At 33.6% G+C, this 19,736-nt stretch overlaps 1 protein-coding gene across 6 annotated transcripts in view; it reads right to left on the minus strand.

Moving 5' to 3' along the window:
- The window catches only part of TRMT11 (tRNA methyltransferase 11 homolog), a 56,054-nt gene that overhangs the window by 23,067 nt on the left and 13,251 nt on the right, over positions 1–19,736 (minus strand). For all 6 annotated transcript variants that reach the window (XR_013765266.1, XM_079148266.1, XM_079148263.1 and 3 more), the window contains exons 2-8: positions 18,373–18,438; positions 16,959–17,032; positions 14,795–14,876; positions 14,602–14,694; positions 14,207–14,341; positions 13,283–13,439; positions 3,872–3,952 (exon numbers count right to left, since the gene is read on the minus strand). Coding sequence is in view for 5 of the 6 variants with exons in the window: in XM_079148263.1 (XP_079004389.1) it covers positions 3,872–3,952; positions 13,283–13,439; positions 14,207–14,341; positions 14,602–14,694; positions 14,795–14,876; positions 16,959–17,032; positions 18,373–18,438 (688 nt within the window). In the remaining variant the exon portion in view is untranslated. The remainder of the gene's footprint in view (positions 1–3,871; positions 3,953–13,282; positions 13,440–14,206; positions 14,342–14,601; positions 14,695–14,794; positions 14,877–16,958; positions 17,033–18,372; positions 18,439–19,736) is intronic.

Raw genomic sequence — 19,736 nt, forward strand, 5'->3', positions numbered from 1 at the left:
GGAGTATAACTTAATCGATTTCACTGGTTGTGTATTCATATACAAACATAGGAAAGTTATGTCCAATTCATTCTACTCTCTTTCCTATTCCCATTCCCCCTCTCTTTCCTTTATTCTCCTTTGTCTAATCCATGAACTTCTATCCACCCCCACCAACACACACACACATACACACAGACCTTACTATGTGTTAGCATCCACACATCAGAGAAAACATTTGGCCTTTGGTTTTTTGGGATTGGCTTATTTCACTCAGCACAATAGTCTCCAGAAACCCACTTACCAGCAAATGCCACAATTTCTTTATTCTTTATGGTTGAATAATATTTCATTGTGTATATATACCACATTTTCTTTATCCATTCCTCTGTTGAAGGACACCTAGGTTGGTTCCATAGTTTAGCTACTGTGAAGTGAGCTGCTATAAACACTGAAGTGAAGTGGTGGTGTCACTGTAGTACGCTAATTTTAAATCTCTTGGGTATAAACTGGGTCAAATGGTGGTCCCATTCCAGGTTTTCTGAGGAATCCCCATCCTGCTTTCCAGAGTAGTTGCACCAATTTGCAGTCCCACCAGCAATGTCTGAGTGTACCGTTTCCCCCCACATACTCAACATTTATTATTACTAGTATTTTTGATAATTGCCAGTCTGAATAGTGAAATGGAATCTCAATGTAGTTTTAATTTACATTTATTTAAGTGCTAGAGATGTTGAACAATTTTTCATGTATTTGTTGGCCATTTATATTTCTTCTTCTGTGAAGTGCCTGTCAGTTTCTTTGCCCTTTTATTGATTGGGTTACTTGTATTTTGTGTTAAGTTTTTTGAGTTCTTTGTATATCCTGGAGATTAATGCTCTATCTGAAGTGCAGGTGGTAAAAACTTTCTTCCATTTTGCAGGCTCTCTCTTCATGTTCTTGATTGCTTCCTTTGTTGTGAAGAAGCTTTGTTTTTTAAATGCAATGCTTTCTTTAAACTTTATTTATTTTTCATTTTGTGCTGAGGATCAAACCCAGTACCTCGCACATGCTAGGCAAGTGCTCTACCACTGAGCCACAACCCCAACCCATTTTTATTTTGAAACCATCCCATTTACTGATTCTTATAAAATCTTCATTTTATGTATGCAAATAAACCATGATCTGTATTTCAACTTGTTGTTAAAAATATATTTTGAACAATAAAACACACTGATGTCTAACAGAACTTCAAGTAAAACTGCCCTAACACACTCATTAAATACTTGCTAACTATGAAGTATTTATTGGTAAAAAACAGAGTTGACTACAACATTGCCATTTCCTCCAGCAGTAAATGGTCCCATGAAGAGATAGTGTGGAATAGATAACTGAAACAGAAATGAAGAAAGCTAACTTGGGAAATGCAGTAGCTGTGGCCATGGAGGCTAAATGCAGACATAGCTGATGAAAAGACAAAGTAGGAGTCAAGGGAAGGCCAAAAAAGTTCAAAAGTTTCTAGTTCAGGAGACCTAAGTGTATGGTGATACCAGAGATTAAGATCAGAGAAACCAGAAGGTAAAACAAGCTTAGGGGAAAAGTTTGAGATATATGATGATATACCTTGAGGTACTTGCAAAACATTCAGAAAGAGATACTCTGCTAAAAGAGATAATCGGCAGGTAGTTGAAGGTCGGAACACATACACTTGGGAGATATCAGTACATAAACATTGAGTTCATGAGAATGAAGAACTTTTTTTTGTTGGTCTAGGTGCTAGTTACATGGGAGTTTGCTCTAAAATTATTCTTAAATATTTATACACAGTTCTATATTATTATCTAAAATTTTTAATAAAAACAAAACAAAAATCAAAAAGAGAATGACATAACTCAGAATAACATGCAGTGTAAAAGGAGCAGCAGTCAAAGATAGATGTCTGGAGGGAGGCAATATGTAAACAGAGATCAAAGAAAATTGCAAGGTCTTAAGGAGACTGAGATAACAGTCAAAAAAAAGGAAACCACAGAGTGAGACCACTATCTAGGAAACCAAGGAACGTTTATAAAGGTCAACACTGCCAAACAATTTAGTTCTATTGCCTCACTAAGCATTTCCAGCAGACTTGTAGACAGAGAAGCTGAAAAACGACGGGCTGAAGAGACAGTAAGAACTGAGGAAAAGGAGACAGCCAGCAAATACTAGTATTTCAGCAGATTCTGGCAAAATCCCCTATAGGACTAATAGGAAAGGCTTTGCAATTTTAAAGTAGGAGAAACTTGAGAATATTTTAGAATACAGTCTAAGATTAGAAGCATAAAATGTAGAGGATATACTTTGCAGTATCTTGGAGAAGCTCTGAGGAATCAATATCAAATTCTTGTCCAGTAGAATGAAGACTATCACAGAAATTTTAAAATCTTAAAAAATAAAAATTCAAATAAATTATATGGGACAATATCCTTAAAGCAGGCACAATGATTCTACTAGAAGCAAACTGGATATTTTTAAATATTTTGTCTATTCTAACATAATGCAAAGAATATGCTTTTCTGGCTAGTCCATTTATATAAACCATTTAAAAATAAAACTAATTTTTTCTAATAAATATTACTAAATTTCTTAAGAGTCAAGGTAGGAAAAAAGGATATCAGTACAATATATCAAACTGCAGTCAAGGTAGGAAAAGAGGATATCAGTAAAATATAACAAATTGCTTCAGCAAAATAAAATAAAGCATAATAAATTCTCACCTATACAACCACTTATACTGAATAGGAATATTCAAAAGGAAGAATGTTTTAAGAGCTGATTTAAGTTACAATAGTAGAATACAAACATAAAGACACTTTCAAAATTGTGAATAAAATTTATCATTTGTAATACTATTTAGCTATAAAGACATAAATTTTCAGTTTGATTCAATTTCATCAAAATACACATCATTGGTGAAGCTTTTAAAACTTAAAATATTTTCCAAAACTGCTGAACATGGTGGCACACACTTGTATTCAGTTGTATTCAGGAGGCTGAGGCAGGAGAATGGCCAAGTTCAAACCAGCCTCTGCAACTTATCAAGGCCCTAAACAACTTAGTGAGACCCTATCTCAAAAAAAAAAAAAAAAAAAAAAAAAAACTGGTCAGGGGACTGAGGACATGGCTCAGAGGTTAAGTGCTCCTGGATTCAATTCCTGGTACCAAAATAAAGTATTTTTCAAAACTGCCTCAAAAGTAAAGCAGATTCTTATCTCAAGTTACCGTCACTTAACAGCAGAATGTTTAAAGTTATTGTCCCCTTAAGTGTTTCAAAGATGCAGTGGTCAGTTATGAATTTTAAAATTTATATGATACTTCAAAAATTAGGTATTAAATACTAATCCAGTATACATTCAATGTATGATTACTGAATAAATGGATGGTGACAATCTTCAATAGATGGTGACAGTCTTCAATAATATAAACTATATATATTTTCATAATATGTATTTACCAATTACAAAATGGCTAGTTCATTTTTTTCTCTCCCAACCTTCAAGCTCAGAAACTTAAGAGTTTGCCTACTTTTTTTTTTTTTTTCTGAACCTCTTATTAAGACTACAAATACTCCTGGGGGCAGGGCTTTTTCTTTTTTCTTTTCTTTTTTCTTTTTTGTTGGTGCTGGGGATTGAACCCAGGGCCTTGGGCAGGGCTTTTTCTTATTCATCTTTGTGTTTCTCCAGATCATTACGCATATACTCTACCGCTTTGTAAAAAAATTGACGTTCAATGAAGTATCTCGTTGTAAAAGGTATAATTATACTGCAATTTTATATTTTAAACATAAAAAAGTCATATAAACCTATTTTAATATTATTTAAAAGGCACATTTGATTCAACAACAAAGACTATGACATTGTCTATAAGTTCTACTCACCCAAGCCATGAACTGTATTGTAGTCTATGTCTGTCCCATATACATATGCACCAAAATGAGCAGACGCTATCAGGAGGCCACCTGAAAAATCACACAATTATGATCTGTTAACCAGGAAGTCCCAGACTATTCTTTCTTTCCCTATTTAATGTGATCCAGAGTATTACAAATTAGCCACAGGCAGAGTACCCTGTAATGATACTGGTTCTGTCCAATTCAGCAAGACACAGAACTGAAAACATAAACCTCTAAACTGAATTCACTAAACTGGTCAAAAGCAAAGAATCAACGTATGCCCTGGCATCTTTACTTTACACAGCACTACAGGAGGGTGGGCAGCAGGGGGGAGGGGGACAATATCTTTTTTGGTCAAAATAATGTATATTTAGACATTTTCATCTTATTGTAAGAGGTTTACACAGAAATGCCTTGCTTCTTTCTTTAAAATGAGCATATATGGCTGCTTAAACCAAGAACTAAGAATACATAGATTCTGAGAATTGGGCTTTAATCCCACCAAAGTCAGAGTTTCAAACAACTAAAGGGGACATAATGCATATGTGAGACTAATTCTTAAAAAGTTAAACTATATCCTATTTTAAAATGTTGTTACACCTGTAACTAATCAAGTAATTATCTCCTAACTGTGAATTTCTGGATAACTATAATCAAACATAATTATTCACTAACTGTGAATTTCTGGATAACTATAATCAAACATAAAATAATCAATACAATTATTTTTGTTTAATTAAATTATGACCAAAGTAAGAACAAATGTCCTAATATAATTTGACAAAATCACACTGACAGATGTGATCAGCTCAAACAAGAAAAATTCTAATAATGATTTGTTTTAAATGAAACTTAAAAAAGAGAAAAGTATAATAGTATTTTGGAATCTTTTTAAGAAAAAAATTAAATAAATTTTTAATAATTATATTTTCATTAAGCTTCACATTTTATTCAAATTAAAATGATTTCAGTGCTTGTTCAAGTCCTAATTTGCTATAATAGAGAAAGTTTCGTCAGTCAAGCTGAAATCAGATACATTCTTTGACTAAAAAATATGCAGACTTGGACAAGAGAAAAAAGCTAGGGCTTCTATATCCTTATGAAATCAACCTTTAAAATTAAGATGGGTAGTGCCTCCAGAGGGTCAAGATCTACAAATTAATAGTGTTCCTCCTAGCCATTTAAAACACAGTCTGATAACATTACTTAAAAATACTTTGCTCAGGAAAATATTACACCTGACTAGTTCCTTTGGAGCCTCTGAAGAAGAGAAATGGAGATTTAAAGCACAGCAGAAACAAAACCTACGTCCTCTCACACTAACTGCTGAAACCATTTGTGTAAGAGGTAAGGCAAAAGAGAGCTCATAATTCTTACTATAGAAATGGAGCAGGCCACACTTAGGAAAGGTACTGTATGTGATGACTTGGAATACTCACAAAGTCACTTCACCCAAATCATGAGGAATTACTACAATTCTGCCAATTAAGGCAGATACTCACCTAGAAGAACTAGTTGTCAAGGGGAACAGAAAAGCTTTCCTGTGCTTCCTTAACAGAACCTTATCCATTTGGTTAGAATGACTTTTGAGAAGACTCAATTTACAGTACACTGCTGAAAGGAGATGAATAATCTGTTAGACTGCATCTGTTAGTTAACTTTGTGCCTTTTAAGCTTTTATTTTTTAAAAATAAAATCATAATAAATTGGCTTCTCTGCACTGGTCAATGTTCATTCACTGCTAATCATCTAGCGGTTCTTAAGTTGAAGCATTTTTGCACTTAGTTATACCTTTTTTGGAATTTTCTTGGAGGTTTTTTGGTGGAAAAACAGGTACTACAAGAGGGTGAAGTGTTGAGAATGTAGGTAACATGACTCACCCACTTCTTTTTATGCTATCAGAAGTAAAATTACTGCATACCTGATCTAGAATAGTAACTTGGTATTAATTTCTCATTACAGTAACCACTATAATTTCTATTTCTCAAAATAGTAGCAATTTTAAGGTTAGGGTAATATCTTACAAGTAAAAAAATATGATAAGTGGAATCTATTCCATGATAAAGAAACTAATTCATGATTTGCATCTTTAAAAAGCTAAGTGGAAAGCTTTGCTAGGCTTTGGTTTTGCTAAGAGAAAGGAAGAAAGTTGGTAATACTGCATCTATTTTACCCTTTTTTCTAAGGAAAAAAAAAAACACTACTTAAATAAGTTAAACTAGCAAAAGAATATTGCTAAAAACAGAAATTCTACTAGCCACACTATAAGACTCAGAAAAAGGTCATTATGGGAAAATGGGAAGTAGAGAATATTACAAAGACTTACAGAGATCCAGTTCCTCTCTCTCCAAAACTTTTCTTTTTCTCCCCAGAATCTCCTCCCAGGACTGAGAGAGTCAGTTTCATAACACCTGGAACCCATCCCCTCTTTTTCAGTGACAAAATTTCTAATGGAACTATGTTCCTTTCCTTACTGCTAGGTAGCAGTCATCTGAAGAGGTAGACAAGGCCAAAGAGTATGTATTTCTGATACACTCTCATTAACTAGAAGATCTGACTCATTTAAGAAGAAGGGATGAAAAGGAATCATAGTTATGACTTCAGAGCTCTATGCTACCTTCAGCAATCAGCAGACACTTGTACTAATTATGATAATTATAAATTAAACATTTATAATTTTTAAAGAATTAAAATTTATACTTTTTAAACCCCAATTCCTTAGCTTGCTGCAACTGTTGTAAATTATAAATATTTTGAAAATTAGTCAAAGAGAGGACTAGAAAGTGAACTCATGGTCAAATTGTTCATCATCACCGTTTAGTATTAGCTACATCTAACACCTTTCACCAAAAAGGCACTGAAGTTCTTAACAAAATAATAATGATAAACACTGCAGTTCACTCAATGTCTACCCTGTGTCAGGTTTAAAACCTAAGAATATTGTATATACTTAATCCTCACAATATATTGCTATTACCAATTTATACAAATGTTGGAGCTGCAACTCAAGCAAGATTCTTGCTCAAAGTCACACAGTAATTAGTAAATACTTTTAAAGCTCACTCTACATCCTCTTTTTTTTTTTTAATACAGTACTACCTCCTCTGAGGTAGTACTGAACTAAGCATATACTGCTTTACATTACATTAGCTTATTGCTATAGTTTGCCTGTGATACACCTGCAAAGGCCCATATGTTAAAATCTTGGTCCCCGGGGTGGTGCTACTGAGAGGTAGTAGAACTTTTAGGAGGTGAGGCTCATTGGGAAGTCCTTAGATCACAGGGATGTTCTCCAGGGCTAGAACGCAGGCCCCTTCCTCTCCTGCTCCAGGCTATGAGATGAACAGTTTGCTCAGCCATGTGCTCCATGCCACTGCCATCCAGTACCCACACCTGAGGTCTAATAGTAATGGGTTCACTCAGTCATGGAATGGAATTTCTAAACTATGAGCCAAAATAAATCTTTTCTCTTTATACGTTAATTAGGTGGTTTATTATAGTGACAAAAAGCTTACTAATACTCTTACCAATTAGATAAACAAAAGCAAAATTTATCCCTAAACATATTAAGTAAGTAAACCCACCTACTCAGTAAAAATTACATACCATTCACAAATCTTCTATCATATCACAGGCAGGGCTTTGCCATTATAAGTACTCCATATATTCATGCTGATCACTCCTTTAGCTATACTCACATCAGAATATATCCTAACTATTAAGAACTAACCCAATGGCAGGTGTCTTCATTTGGAAAATTCTTTCACAATGTACAAAAAATTACTAAAGCAAGAATCAATGTGTTTGCCAAAATAGAAAAGAAAGTGCATTTCTGCAGCTTATAATTCTAAACAACAGTCCCAAACTGTCTAAAAGAAAAGGAAAAGGCATTTAGGCAAGAAAAGATTTCTACCTTACTCTGTAATCTTCAGAAAATCAAAGATAAGAGTGGTCTGTGAAAAATGCATTTGGGAAACTATATAAATTTCAATTATGTACCTTTAAAGTAGAAAACAGGTTAGGTAGACTTGAATTAAAAACAACAACAAAAAAAAAAACTTGAAGAAAGGAAGCCAAGGGTATAAACATCATCAAATATTTTGGCAAAGACTATGGCCACGGAGGAGGGCACAGAGTTACTTATTATTCTAATCCTTCAGAAGGTACTACCCATCAATAAGGCAAAAGGCCCAAGAGAGAGGACAAAATGCACTTAAGAACTCTCTGGTCACGATTTTTGGGTATGATAAGTTTTAAAACAAAAGAACCAAAATTGACTTATTTCCTAAAGCTGTGTACAATTTACAAACCGAAATTATATTTTAGCAGCATCTTTGCAAAGATCCTCTTCTCATTTTATATTAATTCTTCTAGATGAACAGTCAGAGGATCAAAACATACTATTCACTGTAAGGAGCTGCCAAAAAGCAAACACAGACAAGTGTCCTTGCTCCTCACCACACTAAAGACAGTCAACATCTTGACCACTGTGACATTAGCATTTTCTAATACACCCAGCTTCACCTATATCAAGGGAAGGAAATTCTACCCGCACTGACAATTATTTTTTAACTCTATGGTCTCAACTGTTATATGTCCCCATACTTATTTTTTACATGTATTTATCTCAACGAATTATTCTTATTTCACAAAAGAAGCATTTTTAAAGTCCAAGAACAAGATTAAGGATTAATAAAGAGTTTAACATTTGGAAAAAGATAAATCAGATCCATTCCTCACATCATACAAGAGAATAAACTCTAAATGAACCAAAGATATAAAAGAAAAAAAAAAAAAAACCTACCAAAGTACTGGAGAAAAACAGATAAATGTCCCTGTAGCTTGGGTACAGGCAAAGTATTTCCATGGTAAACAGTATTTACAAGCAAACCCAAAAGATAAATGAGAAGTTGGGAGAAAATATTTGCAACTCATATCACAGATAATGAGGTGGGGGCAGGGTGTGTGTGGCACTAATATCTAACAAGGACCTTTAAAAACAAAGGGCAAGGCTGGGCACAGTGGTGCATGCTTGTAATTCCAGTGGCTCAGGAGGCTTAGGCAGGAGGATCATGAGTTCAAAGTCAGCCTTAGCAACTTAGCAAGACCCTGTCTCTAATAAAATACAAAAAAGAGTTGGGGATGTGGCTCAGAGGTTAAGTGCCCGAGTTCAATTCCTGGTACCAAAAACAAACAAACATAAAAAAACACCTGAAGGGCAAAAAGGACCAAAAATTCTATACGAAAAGAGTCAACACACATGATGCCAATTCCAAAAGAAAGTAATATAATGAGTCTTTAAATATAGAAAAGTTGTTAGACTTTTTTCCCACTACAAGAAATAAATTAATACTACACTAAAGACACCATTTTTATCTAACCAACTGGCAAACCTTCAAAAGTTTGACAATATGTCAACTAATGACATCGTGGGAGAACAAGGACTCTCTTATATTGCTGGTAGGAATCCAGAATTGTATAATGGAGAGGAATATAGCAACATCTAACAAAACTACCTATGCTTACACTCTTCAACCCAGCAATCTTACATCGAGAAATTTGTCCGAGCTCCATAATCTCAACATTGCAAAGGTTATTCATTGCAAGCATTAGTTATAACTACAAAACACTAAAAAATACCAATATCCAAGAAGAGATTATCATAGTACGTACATCTATGGAATACACCTATAAAAAAGAATGACAATAATCTCCATGAACTGACAGGAAATAGCTTCCAGGAAATACTATTAATGACAAAAGCAAAGTTAGACACAACATCAAGTTTGAGGTCACCTTGGCAACTTAGTAAAAACCTGCTCAAAATAAAAATATTTTGGTGATGGATGAAGGCAGCTCAATGGGTTCAATTCCCTGTACCAAAGGTGGCGGTGGGGGTGACATGAAGTTGGTTACTAATGAGGGATGCAGGGAGCAGAATGAAAGGAATGGATACAGAAGAGAGTGACACTTTTCTGGGTACATTTTATTCTGTAGATCTGACTTTTAGAAGTAAGCCAATCTTTTATATATATAAAAATAAAAGTATATCAACAATCAAGCAGGGATGGAGGAAAAAACCTAAAACTGGGGCTGGGACTCGGCAGTGGAGCACTTCCCTTGTACATGTGAAACACTGGGTTCAATCCTCAGCACCACATGAAAATAAAATAAAATTAATATAAAGGTACTATGTCCATCTGTAACAAAAAATATTAAAAGAAAAACAACTAAAAAACCTAAAACTGAAGGCAACTGGAACAAATGAATGTGAGTGAATTTTAAATGAAGGAGAAATATAAGCAAGCACAGTATTGACTTTATTGTTCCTTAGGCAGGGTGAAGAATTGTTCCTTTTTTTTTTTTTTTTTAAGTGGCATGAACAAAGCAATTTCAAAATTATTTTAATTATAGAAATGAGCAAAAAAACAAATGTATTGATCTTGGTAAGAATCAAGGTTCTTAATGTGGAAGAAGATACATATAAAAATATGGAATGGGGTAGGCAAAAGAGAAATCTGTGAGGAGCAAGTGGAATATGTAGTATAAACACAAGTTCAATTTCTAAAACATGCCTGTGGGTAGGCATACATATGTGCACACACTAAAGAAGTACATGTATGTGTATTTGCATGTGTACTTATATGCATATTATGCATAAGCACTATATTTTTTCTAGTGCTCTAGGAAAATTGTCCTCTGAAAGAGTCTAGAACCCAGATCTTGATCTCTAATGACTTGATAACTAAGGCCAGGATGGGTATAAGATGAGCCAGAAATTAATAAAATGCTTCAAAGGAGGAAAAAAGAAACATAAGAACATGTCACAAACATTCAATGTGAAAAAGCTAGGCAAATAAATATGAGACAATTTGAACAAAAAAAAATTAAGGAATGTCATGTATTATACCAGAGGCCAAAAAAAAGGAATCTATTAGTTCACATTATTAATAAATAGGTAAGTAAATAGAAGAGAAGATAAAGATAGGGTTGCTGCTTACAGCAGAATAATGAGTGCTGATCAGTAGCTGTAGAAGGATTGCTGGAGCCAGAAGGAGTGCTGGTTCTTCCCTGTGCAACCATCAGGGCACAGACTGGTTCTGACAAGAATCATATCAATGGACACCAAACCTGACAACCTTATAGATGCAAGAGGACATTTTCATAAGGAGAAGAGTTAGGAGGTCTTAATGTGTCTACAGATTTCTTATTAACTTCAAGGGATAAAAACAGTAATCATCATGCAGTGGAAAAATCAAACACCATGCTAATGAAAATTAACATTATTAATGAGGGGCAGAAAGCCATCATGTATGTATCCTGAAGAGGACACAAATCACTGCTGTAGTATTCCCAATAGGAATGTACAGCTTAAATCTAATCATTAAGAAGCATTAATCAACCCCAAATGAAGAATGTTACAGATTAAAATAACCAAGGGAGGAGGAATACCATTCTTCAAAGGTGTAAATTTATAATAATAGAAAAAGAAAGGTTTGGGGGAGTTGAGGCCATTACTCATGGTGGAGCATTTGTCTAGCATGTACAGGCCCTGGATTCATTCCCACACTCCAAAAAGGAAAAGAAAAGAAAGGGCTTAGCTATGTTCCAAATCAAAGAGATCAAAGAAATACTGATAATAAAACATAGTATCTGATTCTATACTCGAAAGGGGAAAAGGATGCCATAAGAAACATTATTAGGTTAACTGACAAAACTGAAAAATGAATGTTATTGTATTAATACTATATTTACTAATATCAAAAACTGAGGTTATGTAAGAAAATATATTCTTATCCTAGAAATATACATTAAAGTATTTGGTGAGAAAGAATGTGATGTATGCAACTTTCAAATGATGCAGAAAAAATATGTATACATACATAAATAGAACAAATGGTATGAGGTTGAATGTTAATGATGGCTTAAGCTGGGTTAGAATATGTGAAGGTTCTTTGTTTCACTCTTATTCTTGTAACTCTTCTAAAAGAAAAAAAATTATAATGTTGAGGGCAGAATACAGGGAGACGATGGTAGATTAGAAGAGAATTCACTAGCAAATTAATTCGGCAACAACAATCACTGAAAATCTTTTTTTGTTTCGGTAGTGGGGATTGAACCCAGGGGAGTTTACCACTGAGTTGTCCCCAGTCTTCTTTATTTTTTATTTTGAGACAAAGTCTTGCTAGGCTGCCAACACTAGCCTTGACCTTAATATCCCCTGACTTGACCTCCTGAGTCACTGGGATTACAGGCATTAATGAACATGTAATCCCAGCATGCCTCCTCAAAAATATTCCCAGCTAGAATATTTTGACCAGACACTATTTCTTCCTAATACGTGTGGTCATATTCCGCAAGTTAGGTTCTGGCATAAGAACTGGCTGGGAACCTAATGCAGAAAAAGGCAAGTCTATTACGGTAGTTCTGGATAAGTTCTGGAGTTGGACTGCTTGAGTTTGAATCCTTTCAAACTTACATACTATATAAACTTGGCCAAGTCACTTAATCTCTGTCTGTGCCATAAGTTCCTTGAAAAGACTTTTAAAAGTATCTCCGTGTTAGTAGTTACAAGAATTAAATTATTAACATTAGAGTGCGGGGTACTGTACCTGACACATATACTATTCAACAAATGTTAACTTTGCATCATCACGGTGCATGTGGAAAAATGGATACACCTAGAGACTCTAACCACAAACTGAACCACAATGGGGTAAGCCAGACAAAACTAAATATGAGTACTCCCTGGTATGGGCAACATCAAGCAAAAACAATCTGAAGCAAGAAAAACTCTTCAGAGTCAGATGAAGTAAACATGGAGTTTTAGGACTTCCACACAAAATTAATTAGAGGAACATCCCAATCAAGTACAGGCAGAACCCAGGTCAAGGACACAGTGGCCAGTCTCTAGTCCGCTGATACATAGTCACTTTTACTTCACATTTATAAATTCCCCAAAACCAAATCAAAGACAAAATACATTAACTATTTCTCTCCAACTACAATATATGGTTCTCTTTTAAAACATGAACCTTTTATTTTAATTATGTCATTCAAATCATTTTCCCCCAAGTTCTATTAAAAAACAAAACAAAAAAACCTGTCTACAACATTTGTACAATGTAGAGTACTACAAATTTTCTGCTGTAAAAAATTAGATACTGCTCCCCCCTAGTGGCTTGCTTGAAATAAAGCCCACAAAATTCTATCAGCAACATCTTTCAAGCAGCAAAGGTATAAAATACCATTTCAAGTATGAAGTTGTCTTTTAGCTACTATCCAATGACAAAATATTATTCTCTCCATTTAATTCTCATCAAAAATGCCACCATGACCTTTACAACTACAAACAAGCAATATCTCTACACTAGTTTAACAATTAAATAAAAATACCTGTTCCAACAAATGGATCAAAGACAACATCATTTTCTTTCACTTTTCCGTGGTTTACCATGATGAATGATAAACCAGCATCCATGCTTGTATTTCCAATAAAGTGTCTCTTTTTGACACTATATGACTCAATTAGCTCTCTCTGTCCATCTGCAATCTAAATCAGAGATTTTTTTCAAATTAGTATAATTACAGAGAACAGATTTATAATCACTCACAAAAAAAAACCCCGTAGCATCCTGCTGATGAGAACTTTCCACTTAACTACTGCTCTAAATTCATTCCTTTAAAATAACATTTTTGAGGCAGTTCTGGACAAATATCTTCTATTTCTTAATGTCTGTCCATTTACTTTGTCTTTTCAAATCAAGTATGAATTGAATTTGAACATAATTATTCCAGGAATTCGTGGTGATAAGCTTTCTCCATTTCTTTTTCTCCTAAATAACAATAATCTATAATAATTATAATGGGTATCAGTTTCCACTTACCCACTTAGAGCCACAGGGAAGTGAACTGAACTATTCTAAAGTAATCCATTTCTCTTCAGAATTAAAGACCTAGATTTAAGATTTCCACAAATGAGATCCACAACTATCACAGTACTCTCTGCCTTCCCTCTTACCAAAAAAGAAGTTGTTCAAATTTTCTATTAAATTTTGTTTTAATGTCACTAGATATATCACTGTCTCCCTAGGTCATATATCTAACAAGTCTCTTGCACCTCACAGGAATCTCTGGAGAAATACATTGCACTTTTTGTATAAAGGCATTATCTTTTTTTTTTTTTTTTTGGTGCAGCTGGAGATCAAACCCAGGACCTCATCCATGCTAAACAAGCACTCTGCACTGACCTGTAATCCCACCCCACATTTAGCTTTTAAAAGAAACAAAATAAGACAGGCAGGAATAATACTTGCTTACCCATCTACCAAAATAAATATTATATGGATTCTCAGGGATGCAATTCGGGTCCAAACCATAATCCTCCAAAATGGAGAATATATGTTGTGGTTTCTTTAAGTTCACTTTTCCTTCAAAAGGCAGAAATTCAAGTGCCTAAAAAATATAAGCAACTATTAATGTTCTATGAAATCTTCCAAGGGAAAATAGTACTTAGTTAATAATATCTACCAAGTAAGACTGGTGTCAGCAATTAAGATAAAATGTGAGAAGTCCTTAGCAAAACTGTGGTACAAAAAAAAAAAAAAACCAAAATAAAACAAAAAAAACCCACTTGACATTAGCAGTTCTTATGTATCAACAATGGCTATACTACATTAATCCTATAGGGTTTTTATTTTGCTAAATTCACTTACATCTATTCGTTTGACTTTTTCTTCTTGTGTCAATGTTTTATTGAATGTGTGAATCTTTATTTTATACGTAGAGTCTGAATGCAGAAATGGAATCTAAAATAAAAGCATAAATAAATAAATAAATAATTTTTTAAGACATTAATAATACAGAAACTACACATATGCTCACATAAAACCATATTTTACTACGCACCATCTTCTCCACAGGGTAATTTTTAAGAGAACTATACAGCTCCTCAGGTGATCTTCCATGACCCCATAGTTCAAATATAGACCTAGGAAATAAATGATTGGTACTAACCTCAGTAAAGAACTTAATTCACGCAGTAATATATGGCAGCTATTTTACAAGCTCTTTATGTTCACTCCACTAAAACAAATTATTGCCTGTGTTCTCTAAGCTATAACAACAAATACATATTCTGGAAACAAATATAACTTAAGTTCAAATCACATGAAGACATTGAAACGAACAGAGTTGGAGGGAAATTTAACATAACTTAGGATTTGTCCAAATTTTCATCGTTTTATATGCTGGGATTGAACCCAGGGACTCGTACATGCTTAGCATGTACTCTACCAACTGAGTTACACCCATCATTTTATTTTTATGCTAGATCAAATGATGCAGTAAAATCACTTAAGATATTTTAATCAACTGGATGAAGAGTTGCAGAAAATCCAAGTTTTCCCAATGTCTTCTCCATAAAACAAAAAGGACCACATACAAATGTTGTTATTAGCATTTGGCTATTATTTGGTAAGATCTGTTAACTAAGTTACTCAAAATGCTAAGATTTAAAAATGCCGGGACCTTTAGGTTTGTTAGTTTTTATATTTTTATGGTAAGCTCAATATAGTCTAAACTAAAAACAGATAATCAAAACCCATTTTTGATCACTATTCTACTACAGAAAATTCTGAATTTAGGTTAGTTTTGAATTTATGGTATTTTCAGTTTGGTACAATGAGATTGTAAATACTGTCCTTTGAAAATGAATTCCTCCTTTTCATTCTCTCGAATTTATACAGAAAAGACCTCTACTCTTACTACTCTTAATAATCTCATAAGATTTACCTCAGCCATGCAAATTATAGAAGGAATAAAAAACTGAAAAAATTATTACATATCATTTAATATTACACCATTATTAATTTTGCCATTTTTCAAAAATATGCATCAAACGATATCAGCTTTAAAAGAATTGCACAAATTCTTAGTACTCAAGTACCTATTTTACATTGAATAAGCCTTATCTTTGAAATTCAAACACCTCAGAGGCATAAATTTTGAGATAATCAGGTAAAGTAGTAAGTTATTCAAAGGGTATTTTTAGATATGTTCCCATTTCCAGTTGTTTTTATTTAATAAACAAGACTAACAAACTTCAGTTTAAGAGATTAGATTTTTAGGGCTACAGGTAGTTCTCAACAGGAGGAAGTTAACTAAATTAGGGGTTGTAACCAATTCAATAACAATAGCAATTACATATTATACTATAAAGTATTGCTAATCATGTTAATAAAACAATAAATATATAAAATCTTAACTGTATTGCATTAATAATTTCCAAGAGAAAGGTATCAAACAATCTGTCAAAATATTCAAGAAAAAAGCAACTGAGATAAACAAAAAGTGTCAATTAAAAAATTTTTAAAGAAAAAACTGAAAGAAAAGGAAAGAGTAGATGTCAATGATAAAATCTAGAAACTCAGGATAAACAATGACTGGCTTTATTAATTTATACCAACACATGATCACTAAACTATTTTTTCTTTAACAAATATAACAGTAAAACATATTTCATGGCAGTACCCACATTTTGTCACCTTGCACTTTACCAGTCTGTTCATCCAACTAAAAATCACCTGTATGAAAAGCATTTTTGGCTAGGAGTGATGTTGCATGCCTATTATCCCAGCTACAAGGGAGGCTAAGGCAGGAGGATCAAGGCTGGGTATGTAGCTGAGTGACAGAGACCCCTGGGTTCAATCTCCAGCACAGAGGAGAAAAAAAATCACTGTTTTGAATATCAATATTCTGGTTATAGTTAAATGTGGCATCTATTCTACATAAGAATATAGCATTTGCTTTTCATACTACATTCCTGGTTAATACAGAACTTTAAGAAAATTGTGTTAACCAAGAGTTTCTTATTTCCCCATTAAGGATTTTCCAACTTTTTAGTTTCAGCAGGTAATTCTGTTCCCCCACCACCACCCAGTGGTAAATTCATGTAACTACAAGCTAAACGAAGCTCCCTCCACAATCACTTCTACTTTCTGCCTATACAACAAAATAGGACAAAGAAGTACGGAGTACACTCATTCAAGATAACATGGTTAGTTTTTCTTACTTGGCACACACTGTCCGTTTCATTAAGTTTCTTGCAATATCTTCAGAGGGAAGACTAAGAATCCAAAATGGAGACTGAAAGAAATAACAATATACAAGTTACTTCTACGTAGCTACCAAGACCTAGTATGCTTTGATTGAAGAAGTCAACAGGAGAAACTTCTATTTGCTGATTTCACAGAAGAATTCCAGATTTGACTCTATAAAAAATAATCCTATGAATGAAAATATCGGCAAATTAAATTTAAATTTATTTAACTTTAAGGTTAATTTTGTATTTGCCTTAATGTAGCTTGACTAAAAGAATCAATGCGTATTATACTACAGAATACAATCCTGGAAATTTTTATCTTTGCTAATCATTCCTTATAACACAATTATTTTATTTTTAACTTGTAAGTAATGGATTTTTTAATACTAAATGATCTCTTTTTCTAGGTAGCTATGGCTATCTGAGAAGTAGGTGGGGGCCCTGTGAAACAACTAGATAGAAAGTCATGGAGTACATTATTAATTTACCATTAACTTGCACTGCTTTTCACTTTGTCTAGAAGGGACAAAAAAAAAAAAAAAAAAAAAGGTCCAGGTAATCAGGAGGAGTTTCTCAATCCCCTGTCTTAGTACCCAAGATTACAGGAAATGGTAAGCGCTTCTCAGACAGCGCCTTGCCAGAACACTGCCAAACACAGCAGTGCCAGGACCTCATTCATTCATCACTCTCCTTTCATTTTGCCTCAATAAGTCAAAGTAAATTGGAATAAAACTCCAAAACCAGGGAACTTTCAATTTAAGTTCTCTTATCTTTTGCAAGAAATTCTCCCTGACATTAGCAGTCTATCTTCCTCCCTTATTTCCACTATTCTACAGAAAAATTCAAAATAATTCAAATAGAAAAACAGATCATTTTAGTATTAACTTTATTGTGAAAATTTTAAAAGCAACCTAAATTAAATAAAATGATTAGATAAATTATGGTATAGTCAATGGAAAATATTGTGCAATTACATTGGTGGTAAAGCTAAGAACAAAATGTATCTATATTAATATTATCAAATAAAAAAAGATTACAGAAGTTCATGGTAAGTAGTATTACAAATGAGGAGGGATACAGTATGTGAAAAACTCAAAGGTCACATCCCCAATAAGCCCTGTCAAGAAGGAAGAACTGTGAATGATTTTTTTTTTCCTTTTCTATTTTTCCAAACCTCTCTAAAACACTGATAAACTACAAATACAAAGTAAAAAACTTATTTTCCAAAGCCATAATCTTCCCCTAAATATCCTTTTTATTCCATTTTCTCTAGGAACAGATACAAATAACCACACAAATGTAAATTTAAGCTTTGCACTTCTCTTAAAACCCAAGATTCTATTTATATATACATTACATATGGTCTAATGAAAATTCACCTTACCTTTCCATAAGTTTCCTGACTGCTGATGAACTGACCTCCAAAAAGTGAAAGCAAAGATTTTATTTCCTGCATTGAAAATATCATAGAGAGAATACATTTTAAACAGGGAACTCAAAGACTACTAAGAGAAACAAGCCTAACATGATTAAAAAAGAAAAAAAAAAAAAGAGTGGGCTGATATCTACCCAAGGCATTTAAGTTTCAACATCAGACAATTCCAACTCAGGGTTCTGAAATTTTATAGTCACAACCATGGTTAAGTAATTTTAGAGAAATTTTAGACAACAGAATTGTCAAGATTTGATCAGCTAATGTCCTGATTTTGAAAAGGGAAAGAAAAACTGATTGCAGACACTATAAATTTTAAAATAAAATGAATAATTAAAAACATGATTTGAGGATAAGCACAAGTACATTAAGTTAACCTCCTCTACCTGAATAAAGTTATAGAACTAGAAGAGAACTAACATAACAGGCATGCTAAAGGAATCATGCACACAAAGTTGAAATCACTTCAAATAGTGTGTGTATACTTTGAAGCACTCAATTTGTATTCATGAACACAAGATGACTATACAAATTTTATAATCTGTACCACTAACAAATTGTCTCCTACCTGCAAATTCTACCTACCTAAAGCAGGTAGAATTCTGTGTAGGTCCTATGGAGCAGGTAACCTCAAGAAGGAGAATGTCCCCACTACTGGTTGCTGACAATCCCCTTTCCTCCCAACCAGAAGAAAGAACCTTTAACACCAAGTCCAACGTGATCATCAGACATCATCAGGGAATGCATACCCACATCACCAAGTTCCTCATTCCAAAATCCAAATTTTAAGCAACTAAAGCCATTTCTATTTTTCCTTTGTCTATGCACCAAATAATTTCTTATATTAGAATTTGGTACAAAAATATGGATAGACCACAGACTAAAACAGACTACCAGTAAATTAGTAAAGGTAACCCAAAGGTTATTTAGCAACATGAGCAACAAATTGGAATAGGAGACATTAAGAGACTCAGGAGTAAGAGAGACCACAATTTGATTTTCAGATCTTCCACAAACTAGCCAAGTGGTTTTATACATGAAATTTAACTTCTTTTACACTCAGTTCCCTTGGGTGTGAAATAGGAATCAGTGCTATCTCATGAAGTCAGATTATCTGTACAGACAGAAACACAGAACCTCAGGGACTATTAAGGAAATGTAGATGATGATGACCTCAACTCATTCTTGAAATCCAGCAGCTCAGGAAGTCAATCAAATCTAACAGAATTAAAACACTTAGAAGAAAAAAATGAACTTATAGATTAGGCTACTTGGTCTTACATGATTGTTGTTCATTCTGTATTAAAGCATATTGG

This window comes from Sciurus vulgaris (genome assembly GCF_902686455.1).
Source record: "Sciurus vulgaris genome assembly, chromosome: 7".
In the NCBI taxonomy this organism is placed as follows: domain Eukaryota; kingdom Metazoa; phylum Chordata; class Mammalia; order Rodentia; family Sciuridae; genus Sciurus; species Sciurus vulgaris.